We start from the raw sequence: 14,660 nt of genomic DNA, 5'->3' as shown, positions 1-14,660 counted from the left end.
ACAACCCTTCTTGAGAGGATAAAGTTGGTACATTACAGGCAAATTGGTCCATCAGCTTTTGTGGAACTTTTCTTTCTTTAAAAAAGTAAATTAATTTCTTAATTTTGGAGAAGCATTGGATAAAATTTGCTGGCACAGTTAATCCATTAAAGGGTTTGAATCCTGTCAAATCTCAGAAGGCTGGGTACAGTATTTTCCCCACAATAGTAGCCATTACAGTTTTGGAGTAGGTAAAAAAGAATCCATCTCCAATAGGGTTTTGTGGGCAATTGGTCTGAAAGATGCAGACAAGAAAAGAGGTGCTGCTGTGTAAGAAGCTTGTCATTTGGTGTAAGCCCCATTACTCCAATGGACCTGTAAGCATACCTAGGGCTGCCATTCTATACCCACTAAGTTCCATGGAACTGATTAGGATTTACTTCTGAGTAGATATGTGCAGTAGTTAGCATTCCTTTTCTCTTTCCTCACCACTCCTTTCAATGTGAAAACCCCATGAGATCTAGAATTATGGCACACATTAATGGTGAAGGAAGATGATGTAGATTGCCTTTAGAACAGAAGAGATTTGTTGCTATCTTTGCAGTATCATTCCCCCACAGTTCACTTTAAACAAAAACAAAAATACCGCCGCAGCATCTCTTTAGTAAAGAAACCACTTGGAATTCTTAATGAAGAAAATACAGAGAGAGTAAATCATGGAATCATAGAACTATATATAAACAAAACTTAAAACTGAAGTTTTCTACTGCATGCACATTTTTTTTGTATTCAGTCCTTTCTCTTTAACCATGAATTCTAGACGTTTGTAATTCTACAGGATGCCACAGTCAATGCTAGATTAGGTTTGCCAGTGAAATGTTTTTGCCATAACAGCAACACTGATAAACTCACACACTTCCATTGTTCCATTTATCACTGTATTTATTTTGTAAAACTTCCTGACTGTATGTAAGTGTTCTGTACACACCTTATTATCAACAGAGTTAAGTATAACTTTCAATTTATAAAACATAAAGTCTTGTGTAGGTGGTTTCAGAAATCAGCCTTTTAAAATCCCAGATCTTGATGCTTCAGAATGACATCAAAATCCAAGGTAGAAGAACAGGAGTTAAGAATGAAATCCTGTGATATGCACAGCATTTTAATTATGCAGACACCTGTTCACCACCAACTTTTAGTATTTCATATAGGTCACTGAGCAGCCATCTCATAGTAATGACTTTCACCCACTGCCAACCTGGACTGAATCTGAAATGCCATTCTTGGGGTTAAAGGCTAAAATTCCAATTACCAGAAGTATGAGGTATCCAATTTCCTGCATTACCACACTGCTGAAGCACTGCTTGAGTGCTCTATATGTTTTCAGGAACGTGGAATCATGTATAAATTATGACTTATTAAAATATTAGTTGCATTGCTTTATGATTTTAGCAAGTGTTAATAATTGATAGTGAAGGAAAGTCTTGTGCAGCACATAGCTTAATATGTTTATTCCTGTTGCAGTGTCTAATATTCAGAGTGATCTGAGAAAGAGCCTTTGTACCATAGAGCTAGCGGCGGGGGAGGGGGACAATGAAACAACAGAATGGAGCAAGTGATGCACAACTTCTCTGCATGCAAGATTCATTAATAATTATCATGTGTTGAGTTTCTGTTTAATAAAACAGAACATTCAGCACATTGATCCATGGCTTCATAAATCATAGTTTATGGTTCATTAAATCACAGCTCTCTGTTCTGTCCAAACTAATATTTGGCTTAATACAGGTTAACAAACCAATATTATAAAACAGATTCAGAAAATAATCCTGCTTGTTTGTTAACTGATAAACCAAAAGGTAGGACTGTGGTTCAGTATAAGCCAGGATTTCTGTACTGAATCCAGTTTGTGATGGCAGAAGGGTTGAGCTAAGGAAGAACACACAATCCCAGGACTTACCCACAACTTTACAAACCATGGTTTGTAAGCCATGGACAAACTTCTGAATATTGCCATTTAGTTAGAGTGTCATCAAATATTTAGAAAACAAGAAACCTGTTTCTGCCATTTCTAGAATAATGTTGATTCAAATCCTTAATAAACCAATTGCATGTGTTCTTAGAGAGAAGAAGAAAGCAGAAGTGAGTGTTGCCCACATTGCAGATTGAGAGTTGGTATCCATAGATTTTTCCCCCCAAATAATATTTATTGTATTTTCCAAGAACAACAACAAACTAAAAAAGAAAAACCAAATACAAAACAGTTAAAAGAAAAAACATCCAAAAATAACAACAAAAACCAATATGTCATTATGCTAAAAAAAATTCCATTTTCTTATCATCTTTTTCTGACTTCCTCCTGTTTCCCCTAATTTACGTCCCTCGAGAATATTTCATGTAACTTCCGAATTTAACCCTTATCACATCTTTTATAAATACCATTCAATCTTCGAAATTAAAACATTTAAAATCTAAAATCATTTATATCTAAAAAAATTCTCAATCAAATTCTAAATTCTATAATCTCCTTAAATTTTCATTTGCTTCAAATTATACATGTGACAGCCTATCCTTCTTCTAGAATCAAAATTTCAAGAGAGTTGGTATCCATAGATGCGCTATTGAGGGAAGATTCCTGTGGGAGCACAAGTATTATGCATCTATGTTCTTTTGCCTTTATGGAGCACTGACTTCCATAAGAAGTAACATGATTCTACCTAAAAAGAAACTAGCACCTTTTACTAAGCTGAAAACATATTATAGCCTGATTAAGTTTTAGAATTCTTAATTTTAAAATTGCTTTTTATCAGCTGTTGTTCTGTAGATTTTTATAATCTAGGACTGCCATATGTCCAGATGTTCTTGGACATTACCGAGATATCAAAGGCAGATTTGACATCTGGGGTGAAATTCCAAAATGTGGCGCTCAACAACTTTCGGGGTGTCCTGGGTTTTACTTTTTTAAATATGGCAACCCTAAATAATTTTCTGTTATTGTAATCAGAATATTTCCAAAGTCCTATTCCATTTTCTAGCTCCAATAATATTCACCATCTGTAGCTCTAATATTATTGTTAATGTCCTTCACCTATATACCTATTTCTTTTCTGTTTCACTTGAAATAACCAAATGCAGATGAGGTAAAGGAAATGGGTTGGATGACACAAAATGTAGAAGACTTATGGACTGTAAGTAGTAGTTCGTGAACTTTTTTTAAAAAATTTACATTTTTATTCATTCTGTAGCAGATGGTGAGAATCCATCTGCAATTGCCAGTACCTCTTTGCAAAAAGTAAAGCAAACCCCTCCCTGTGAGCTAGCAGCTGACTGCCTCTGGGGAAATGAGGCATTACTGTTATTTATATTTTTCCAAAGCAAACCTCTCAACCTAGTATCTGTATAATTTGGGCCAGACACATCAATGCAGAAAAAAGAAAACCAGAAGAGATTAAGGGGAAAGAAAACCTATTATTCCATTGCTGCCTTTGATACATTGCTCCCTGTAGTGTATTTTATAGTACTTTACCCACTGTACTGTTTAATATCACAAGTCTTCTACCTTTTCCCTGGATATATGGCATCACATTTTATATTAGATTTCATTGTAGAGAGCGTATCCTAATCAGTCTCTATTTCACATCATTGCAATAATCTCCTAAAGCTTTTTGGCAATGGTTTACATCCTTCAAAAATATATATATATATTGGTTATTTTCCCTCTCCCTCCCAAAGGCCTTTCTTCATTGTTTAAATTCATTACATCCAACTTTGTCAGACTTTGCTTATAAGGCTACTGTTATGGCTGTTTTCCAAATACTTGTGGTCATTATTGGTACAGACTACTTGGAATACATGGAAGTGTATTATATGTCGATTGAATACTATTGTGCTACTGTGCCACCTGGTTCAGCTTTCAGCACAACATTTAAAATATGCTCCAAGCTAGAAAACACTGCTTCCCCTGCAATTTCCCAGATAGAATCCATTTAAGAGCCAATCTCTAGAATGTTTTGTGGTGTAAGTGGTGGACATTAGATGTGAATTCATAGAAGAGTTACTGGAAATAAAGTGCAATTAACCTGTATGCATGTGTGTCTGTAGTTGTACATAGGTTAAAAACCCTTGCTGACTTTTACACATAAATTTAATGTGTGGATGATTCAAACATTTTTGCTTTTTCATGAAATGTAATGATTATACCATACAGGAAATTGAATGTGTTTGAGACATGTGTAATTGACATTCATTTAGGCTTGTAACTTGGTCCTGGCAAGTGGATACAATGGAAAACACTCTGAGGAAAACCCACGTGTAAGTTATTGGACATACAGGCCAAACCCTGTGCCAAAGGATAAGTGGACATAAATCTGATATCAGGAATCACAAGACAGAGAAACCAGTAGGAAAACACTTCAGTCTCCCAGGACATTCTATACAAGATCTCAAAGTAGCTGTCTTACTACAAAGGAATTTCAAAAATAGACTGGAAAGAGAAGTTGCTGAATTGCAACTAATTACCAAACTTAAAACCATGGAGAGACCTGGTCTGAACAAAGACATTGGATTCTTATCTCATTATACATGACAAAGCTATCTTTAGCCATATCACCCCTTGCTTTTTCCTGTAAAACCAATTGCAGTCGTTAACAGTCGTCAACAGGTTTTCCACACCTATCAGCCAATCACCCATTCCCACCACCCTTCTGAGTAATACCCCTCCCCACCCTCTCACTATATATAAGGGTCTGGCGACTTCTGTTTCAGTGTATCTGAAGAAGTGTGCATGCACGCGAAAGCTTATACCAAGAACAAACTTTGTTGGTCTCTAAGGTGCTACTGGAAGGATTATTTATTTATTTATTTATTTTTGTTTTCACATGTAAGTTGTTATAGATACCAAGTGCAATGAACAAATCCATGATTGTCATCTAGTTGTTATTTTGCTCAAGTCTTGACATTTATAGTTTGCTCAGATCCCATGTTAGTGAAATCTGGGGACTATCTATCTATCTATCTATCTATCTATCTATCTATCTATCTATCTATCTATATCTCTATCTATCTCTGAGCTGCCTTTACTGTGGACAGCTTTAAGTACCTTTGATTTTCAAACTGTTCTTATTTTACCTCTGTCTGTAATGGGAAATAATTTTCTTTTACAACATTGGGAGAGAATGTTCTGGACAACTCAACACATACTCGGGGAGGGGGGAGTGGCTCTCTTTTTTGTATACCCAAGTGTGTAATGATTACTGTTGATACAATGCAGTCAAACAAAACTGATAGCCTTCTAACATAACTTGATTTGCTGGAGTGATAGGTGGAAAAATGAATACACAGGCCACATTGAATTAATTCAATATTAACAATTAGGTCCTGTAGTTTAAAATCTCGGCCACTGCTGATTTTGGTTTACAGCCACAGGGTTGGATCTGGATTTGTTGTCAACAGAGTTCTGGTCAAGGATGGTCCTGCTGAAGGAAGACAAGTTTTGCCATTTCTTCTTCAACCCCTTGCCCCCTGAAAACCTGTTCATTGATAAGGGGGATTCTCTGAAATGGGGAAGATGATGCAGAAAGCTGAAAGGGAAAGGGGGAATTGGTGAAGATCATCATCTCCCTTCCTGCAGTGGGCTCCCTCCACTGAATCTGAAAGTCCTATCTGCAAAGAGAAGGAGCCCATGTATTCATGGAAGGGCAATGTTATTTTTCTAGAAAAAGAGGTGCCAAAACTCTCCATTAATGCCTCCCTTGTTCTCTTATTATGGCAATGGCACCTACCTGAGAGGTGCCAGAACTGAGTTCCAGTGAGTTCCAACTGAAAAAAAGCTATGTGAAAGGGCAAATCTGGTTCCAATCCATTGATTTGAAGAACTGAGCACAGCTCTACAGTGACACGTGGATGATCGGTGTCATAAGGAGAATGCTGTGTAGCATCCCCATTCCTTATTTTTAAAAAAATATTTTTATTAAGGATTTCCTTGTTTTACAAAGGTATATGCAATGTCTCTCTCGTATTTTTTCATGTAACGTTTTTACACATCAGTTTCGTTTGTTGAGACATTGGGAAGAGAAAGGGGGAGAAAGGTTGGGCGGAATGGAGAGATGGGTGGGGTGGGTGGCGATTTTTCTACTTTACTTAATATATGTAGGGTTTGGTGTCAGCATTGTTTGTGCAGGTTCTTTGTTGTTTGCTTGAGTTCCTTTGGTGGTGAGAGAGGTCGGGGTTGGCGTAGGGTGTGGTTGTTCATTTGTGGTTGGCTGTGGTGGTCTTTGGTTTCCTGTGTGAGTGGGGTGGGTGAGTGTTTTTGATCAAGTCAGCCATATTGATTTGTATGCTGTTGGTAGATTTTTGTCATTGTCTTTTTGGGCTGCGTGTGTGATGAAGGGGAACCATACCGGGGTGAAGTCGTCTTCTTCTGTTTGTCTCCGTGTCAGTTTCAGCTTACTGGTTAGTTTTTCTAGTAGTAGCATCCCCATTCCTGAATTCATCTGTCACTGTCTCTAAATGCATCCTCACTTTCCCAGCTCATATTTGTTCTGAACTCTGTTCCAAGCATTTAGTTTTGCAACCTGAATTCCTCAACTGTTTCACACAAGTGAATGAATAGCAAATGTACTCCTTTGACCTTTTCGGTCATCTTTGGTATAATTTACAGGCTGTTTGCTCTTCCCCTAGAGCATGCCCCCCCAAAAAAACCTCATGATAAAAACAGACAGCCAATCAAAGTATGAAATGTTGAAAAGGTTACCACCTTTGGTTTTGCTGTGTCTGTTCAATGTTCATAGCCTTGTTAGCAAGAAATACTCTAACAAGAATAGAAAATGCCATCAGATGAATCATGTTTCTTACAGAGAAACCGAGAGATGATATAAACATAATCAATTTTCATCGCCAATGCAGATAACTATGTACCAACTTTTCACATCAATCTAGAACATTTCCTCTTAAGTGAATATTGTTGGCCTTTCAAACTACTGATTAAGGTAGTGAGCAGCAAATCTTCAGATATATTGTCTAGTAGCTGTTATCTCCTAGATAGTGTAATAGTCAATTCTACATTTTATTATCATTCATTAAAATTATTTTTACACTACACGAGATATCATAGAACTAGACTTCTAATTCTCATGTAAGATTCTGGGTGGGTTTTTTTATATGACAGGCTAATAATGATTTGAAACTAATATAGTATTCCAGAGAGTTCCACATATGAATTAATTAATTAATTAATTAATAATAAATTTATTTGAAAATCAATTGCTATGGACTCAGAGAAGGAAACAACTGCTGATTGTCCAAGTTTCCTGATCAGCCTATGAAACATTTGTCCTTAGACCTCTGAATTGAGTCGTTCTTATGAAGACTCTTGATACTGAGGTGAGGTGGTGTGATGCCTCAGAAGGTTCTGCTTTTGAGGACAAGGCAAATTACTGTCCAGCTTCTGAGAACAATAGGAGAGTTGTCCATCTCATTAGGTCTGATATCTCACATGGAATATAAATGAGAACTGGGAAGAGGTCCGGAAACTTAGTGTGGAGGGCAGGTTGTTTCTCTAGTCTAGGTGGTTTATTTGGTGCCTTGAAAAGCTGCTCAGAAACTGTCCATTTGTTTAAAGGCAATAAGTTTCCATGAACATATTGCACTTGCTCTAAAATGGTTTCACTGGTTACTAATACATCTGTAGGCTCAATTCAAGGTTCTTGTATTGACTTTAAGGTCTGATAAGGTTAGGGTCCAGGGTATTTTTTTTTTGGGGGGGTGCCTACTTCTTTATGATCCCCCTTCCTGTCTTGGTATTACAGTACTCTGTATTCCATCATTGAATTTGCCATTGACAAGAAGCAGGTGCTTTTCAATCAGTCTTCAAACTATAGAATTCCTTCCTCCTTGAAGTCATGCTAGCTCTTCCTTCCCTCCACTTGTTTATGTATTTATTATGTTTATATACTGACTTTTTGCCAATGCACCCATGGTGGCTTATAATTTAAAAACACTAAAAGAAACAAATGATATAAAATGTAAAGTCCTTTCAGGTCAATAATGGTTTTAAGTCACCTCAGGAAAGGAGTTACCTCAGGCCACTGGTGATGACTCATAAAGAGCCAGCAGTATGTGCTTTGAGGGGAGGGAGTATGCCCTTTTTGTGTGTGTGTGTCTTTTCTTTTTAAGATCTTGCTTAAGCATTGTTTAGATTTGGTTCTTTGCACTTGAGTTTTTAATCTGACTTTCGTTGTTCTGCTTTTTTGAATGATGGCATCAACATGAGAAAATGTCTGACTCACAGGCTGGATTTCTCCAGTCTGCCATTGCCAAGCTCAATTGCCCCTTAAAACTGTATTTCAGCTGTGTTTGTTCAAACATCTTTGCCCCACCTTTCCACTAAAAAGTGCTTAAGGTGCCGATTTTGCACTGGCAAAAATCTCAGGCGTGTTCTAAAGGCAGGCCAGGCCATGTATAAATAGGGATTTTTGCAAAAACAAAATGCGTGAAATCAGCTGTTGGGGAAAACAAAAGCCTCTGGCTGTTTGAAAGAACCAATATTGCCTTGTACACCTCCAAACCAACCACAGTACAGTACAGTCTTCACAATCCAAGTCCTCACTTCAAAGCTCCCATCCATCAGAAACCTACTGCGTCACTTGCTCTGCTTAAAGCTCCCCCTCGCGCTTGGAGTGGACCGGATAGAAATAGTGGGGGCTGTGACATAGAAACAGGTGCCACCTCTCAGCTAGAGAGACTGCTTGTCTGACTTGTCATAAGTCATTAGCCTATACCTCAATTCTACCACAGCACTGTTGCTTTTGGAAGGTTTTGGCTAAGAGAAAACTTATTTCCTTTTAATTTCAGGCTGTACATAATGTAGATGCCACTGCACGTTTTCTGGTTTCCTCTTCACCTGGCTGTCAGAAGCAGCCAAAAATTCTTAACAAGAATTATTGACTTCTTATTTTTGTTGTTTTTAGCATTTAAATAAGCTCAGCTTGCTGCATACCAGAGAAGGGAGGGTAAAAGGGTGTGGGTGTTAACATAACTCTTGGACTGACCTGATTCTATTCCCAGTGCAGGATGTTCTCATGCTTTACAGAGGTAGGATGGCTACATATTGTGATAATATTTTGGAGCATTGGAGCATTTGGAAGGATAAGAAACTGTTATGGGATAGAAATATGTTACTCTGACAGATAGGAAGGTGGGGGATATAAATCAGCAATGTTGGTTTACAATGAGCGTTCCTTCCTGGTCCTGTGTACACTATGATATTACACTGTGATATTTTGTTGTGTCAAAAAATAGTTTATTATGCAATAAACCGCTGTGGTAGAAGAGGGTATTCACAGCACTGGGCTGCAGCACCAAAACAGCGGAAGGGACAAGGGACATTCAGACTCCGATGGAGCCAGCCATCGCCATCTACATCACTGGTTCACAGCTCAGTGTTCTCACCTACCATTGCAACTGCCCACTATTGCCAGTCACTTGCACCCTTTCTTGGCCCTACCAGTAGTTTTCCTGGTCCTAGGGGTCCTGGGGTGGGACTTTAAAACAGAAGGTCAATGTCCCTCTGCTCTGGACTGTCAGTGGCAGCAGACAGATGCTATTTTAGCTTCTCAATGCAGTGCCCAACATCATATCAAAAGGAGATGGTCTTTCAGATATCTGGGACCCAAGTCATTAGGGTTTTAAACACCTTGAATTGGGCCCAGAAATGAACTTAGCCAGCAATCTGCATTTTGGGCCAGTTGACGTTTCTACATCATCTTTGAGAGCATTCCCACATAAAACATTTTACATTAAACCAGTCTGAAAGTTACCACAGCATGGATCAAACTCCAGCTCACAGTACATTGCACTAGTGGTACCAGCATAATTTTCTTTTCATTTTTAAGGGAGAATGACAGAGGAAAAGAGAATGCACAAGATATCTATGTAGCAAAATATTAAAAGCAATTACCATCCTTTAGGCTGTGGTATAATGTAGGCCATGTACCTATAAAGGTTTTAACTATAGATGTAGCTTTCATAATTTTTCATGTAATCATTGTACTAAGTTAATTATTGACCATGGGAGTGGCATATTATACATTTTAGAAGTAAGTCAATAAATAAATAAATATTACCTGTTTGGCTAATAACTATATCTCTTATTCAACCAGGATTAATAACTGTAATTATAGATACGTTTAATTTAGGCCAACTATCAGTGGAGAGTGGGAATTCTAATATAACTATTATTAACAACCTGATATGAAATTTTAAATAAATTCCATTATTTATGTTATTTATTTAGAATAGTTTTTAAACTACTTGATCAAAGAGATATCCTAGTAGTGTACAAATAAAATTGTACATAAAACAAACACATACACACACAGCCATAAATCAACATTAGTTGGATACTCACTTGTTGAGGAGAAAGATGAGCAAGTGATATTAAAAGATATTTATTAAATGATAGATTAAGTGATATATTCTACTAAAGCAACCTTGGTGAATAGATTTTGAGCTGCACCATGCTGCTCCTGCAGTCTGAACTGAGAAGCATAATGTATTGAGAATTGTATTTCATGTTGTCTTGCAAAGGTTCTTGAGTCTTGCAATATCCTGGAATATTAGTTGCATTGACTCTGGTTTGTTTTTATTTTTTGAAGAAATGAAAAAGATCACACAAACACACACATTTTTCTGAAGTACATTTGTATCTCGGTTTTCGAATGCCTTGGAAGACTAATGTTCTGGTTTTCGAACGCCGAAAACCTGGAAGTAAATGCTTTCATTTTCAAATGCACCTCAGAAGTCAAACGGCTTCTGCCGAGTGTTTCCCAATTTTCTCAATTAAATTTGCAGACTGTCCTTTGCTCCTCGGTTTTCAAATGTTTCAGAATACAAACGGTCTTCCAGAACGGATTACATTCAAAAACTGAGGTAGTGCTGTGCTTCCTTCATAAGCAGGGCTGCTGTATAACAATATGTGCCAGTGTGTGCTATCCTGGATAGTTTCCAAAGAACTGAATAGGCTGGGGAGTTGATAAATAGCACCTTTTACCCCTTTTTAATCCAGCTTCATGTGGTGATTGAAATGTTGTAATATTTAATTTGATGGTCTATTCTAGTGCCATTTAGAAATAATTACTATACTCAGTGTGATTTTTCATGTCAAACAGAAAAGATATCTCTCCCTCTCTCTCTCTGTTTTTTCCTAACAAGAATAAAGTATAATCACACAGGATTGGCATTTAGTTGTGTTAGTAATAGACAGAGTCATGCTACAAAACTATCAATTTAACTATGGCACATATTAACTGTCTCTGCTTAAGCCACTTGAGAAACCTCTTTTGGCCCAAAAACTTTCTGGGCATCCTACTTTCTAGTGTTGTATTTCACATCTCAAACACTTGGAAAGCTCATAAGACTTACTTTGCACACTGAAGGGATACATATATTTACTTGAACTGGTATGTGTGGTCAGGGGCGGAGGAAGGGGGGGCAGTGAGTGCGGTCTGTCCCGGGTGTCACCACTGAGGGGGGTGACAAAATGTCAGGCGGCACTCACTGTGGGGTTTGCAATGCACCTGAGTTTGGGTGCGTGCAGGCTCTGTGCTGCCCAAATGGTCCGCCTGCTGCCTCCCCCCCAGCTGTAGGGCAGCTGAGTGGGGGGAGGAGGCAGGCAGACTCTGGAGGCCCCTCGGTATGCCCCACCCCTATGGGCAGCTCGCTCTGCTCCTATGGGCGGCTCGCCCCGCCCCTGGGCGCGCTGCACCAGGCACCTGAGCGGCTTCCTCTGCCACTGTGTGTGGTGTAGTGGTTAGAGTGTTGGACTAGGACCTGGGAGAACAAGGTACAAATCCCCACTTGGCCATGAAACTCACTGGGTGACCTTAGACCAATCACAGCCTTTCAGCCTAACCTACCTCACAAGCTTGTTGTGGGGATTAAATAAGGAGTGGGAGAACCATGTATGCCATCTTGAGCTTCTCGAAGAAAAGGCGGGGTATAAATGCAATAGATAAATAAAAATAGGCTATATGCTTTTTAATTGGTTGTGCACTTGGAGTATTCATATAACATCAGAGCCAGAATACATGCAAGAGCCAGAATACATGCAAGTTTTCAGACTAGCTATTGCAACCAAGGATTTTCAGTTACAGGACACTCTGTTCAGTTGTTCAGAAATGTGTTCACTGTGAGGACATGATACTTTGGTAACAAGTTCCACCTGCATGCTATCTCCATTTGTGAATGCCTGAACAGACTGCATGTATTTGGGCTCTGTTCAGCCAATTCTGTAAATATTGTTATGAGTTTTTTCGGGGAGGGCAGATCCTCCTAAATTCTTAGATTTAGCTAATATTTGGACCCAGTACAAATCCTTGCACAAATGGAATGACTTTGTTGGCTACAACTCATTGCCATTTGCAATAATGCCATGCCCCGATGCATGTTCATTGGACAATTGAATGGGGCTCTCATTTCCAAGGTTGGGTTGCAGCCATCCAGGATTCTCTAATGGAGCACTGCTCATGTGAGTAGCCTGCTTATGTGAGAATTTGGTTGCAAAGAGCAGTTACCTTAGCAAATGTATGAGCAGTTTATAGGTTCTCTGATGAAGAGCTGCTTGTTATTGACATGTGGTAAAACAGGCATAGGCAAACTCGGCCAGGTGTTTTGGGACTACAATTCCCATCATCCCTGACCACTGGTCCTGTTAGCTAGGGATGGGGGGAATTGTAGTCTCAAAACATCTGGAGGCCCGAGTTTGCCTATGCCTGTGGTAAAATAACAGGGTCACAGGAACATAGGGAGCTGCCTTATATCAACTTTGACAATTGGTCCATCTTGTTCACTATTGAATTAAATACCGACTTGCAGCATTGCAGGCTTTCTGACAGGGGACATTCCTAGTTCTACCTAGAGATGCCAAAGATTGAGTCTGGGACCTCCTGTGTGCAAATCAGATGCTCTACAACTGATTTGCAGCCTTTCAGACCAACCCCACTTCAACTTCTGTCTCTTGAATCAGTTCTAAGCAAGCACATAGCAACCATGCAAATTTTAAAACCCTCACCTGCTGGTGATTTGCCAGTTTTCCTTAAAATAAAAATAAAAATCCAAGCACACCTTAGTTGTGATCTGGATGTATTCTGTAGTATTTTCAAGACGCAAAGAAATTAAATCAAAAGTGTAGGGGGTGGGGTGGGATTCCAAACTAACTTCATTAATGCAATTGGTGTATGTTTCATTGAATCAACTAAGCAGTGTTTTTATTTTAATTTATTACCCATCTTTCACCCTAAGGTACTTGGGTGGGTTACAGCAATTAATTTGTATTTATTTTTCCATCACAGTGAAAGCAGCAACAACCTGGCATTTCTAAGAGAATAAACAATAAAGGATATTCAGCCATGGACAAAAAGCAGCATCTAGTGAAAAAGGAATTTAGCAAAAGATTTTCTTTGGACAGTACTCTCATGGTGAGTACAAAAGCATATCTATAGTTTTGGATATCTTTTTGGCAATGGGTGCTTGGGTCTTTCATTGCCGTGACCCTTTGTAGCAGACATCCTTGAAGACTTGTTGAAGACCTTGTATTGTCAAAATTGCAAGAGAGTTTTGTTCTAAATAGCCAAATGTAAGTAAATGTTAAAGGACTATTATAGCTCAGCCAAAATGCAACTGTTGATAGGAACATGACACCTTGTTCGTCTAGATCAGAATCTCAGAAGAAAAATGATGCCTTGTCCTGTGGAGTTTAGTGGATCTGGGATGCCCTGGTATAGGGGTGTCATTGATAAAGTTGTGTCAAGCTCAAAACCCAAAGTGGTTTAATCAAAGAACATTGCTTCAATAAATCTTACGTGGTTAAATAATGTTCAGAAAACAAAGATATATATTTCTGTGCCTGTGTTCTATAGCCATTTGTACAGTGCTTTTAAAGTATACATAAAAAACAATGTCAGTATGATGAGTGCACATGATCATACAGGCATCACTGCAAACCAGGGTTGGCTGTAACCTACTACTGAGAGCACCCTTGATGGCAAACGTTGGTTTGAAATGGCCCTGTTAATGTCAGTGTTCATTTTGGCTGCTGTGAACAAAGATTGAACCTAAAACATTGCTGTCTCTCGATAAGCGACTTAGATGTGTTTTCTTGGTTGGTCTTGTTCTCCCCTAATAAAGGACTTGGGGTCACTCCACACATTACATTTTTAAAGTGTACTCCTAAGAAGTGACAAATGCAATTCATGGACCTGTGCCTGGATGCCACTCTACTGAATCTCTACCACTTGGTAGACATTCTCTTACATAGAGCAAATGCATGGTACCTAATTCCTCTGGTACCAGAAGTTAGTGATTTGTTGAGCACTGAAACTCCATTGTTATCTGTGTGAAACATTCTTTTTTTAGGCATGCTTCAGACAACAAGCATGTACACGCCCCCATAAAATTGTTCTACAAAGACATCACATGGCCATATTACCATATTACTCAGCTCTGCCAAGCACTGAACAGTGAGAGCTTCCTCTACAGTAGTTGTCAACACATCCACATTTTAGGGAGTTTCTGTCAACTTTGCAACAGTATTTGGATGGGGGAGAAGCACATCAGGACCCACCCAGTTCTTTGAAACATTTTAAATTTATGGATTTAAATTTAACACTGCTGGTGAAAGAAATGCA

General features: G+C 38.6%; 1 protein-coding gene across 1 annotated transcript in view; it reads left to right on the top strand.

The window, feature by feature from the left end:
• The window catches only part of NCKAP5 (NCK associated protein 5), a 546,232-nt gene that overhangs the window by 43,758 nt on the left and 487,814 nt on the right, over window positions 1-14,660 (top strand). Inside the window, exon 2 of the mRNA XM_033163803.1 lies at window positions 13,326-13,451. Coding sequence (XP_033019694.1) covers window positions 13,383-13,451 — 69 coding nt within the window. The 5' untranslated portion in view covers window positions 13,326-13,382. The remainder of the gene's footprint in view (window positions 1-13,325; window positions 13,452-14,660) is intronic.

Source organism: Lacerta agilis, chromosome 1, assembly GCF_009819535.1.
Source record: "Lacerta agilis isolate rLacAgi1 chromosome 1, rLacAgi1.pri, whole genome shotgun sequence".
In the NCBI taxonomy this organism is placed as follows: Eukaryota; Metazoa; Chordata; class Lepidosauria; order Squamata; family Lacertidae; genus Lacerta; species Lacerta agilis.
This window is presented reverse-complemented; position numbering and strand designations above follow the sequence as displayed.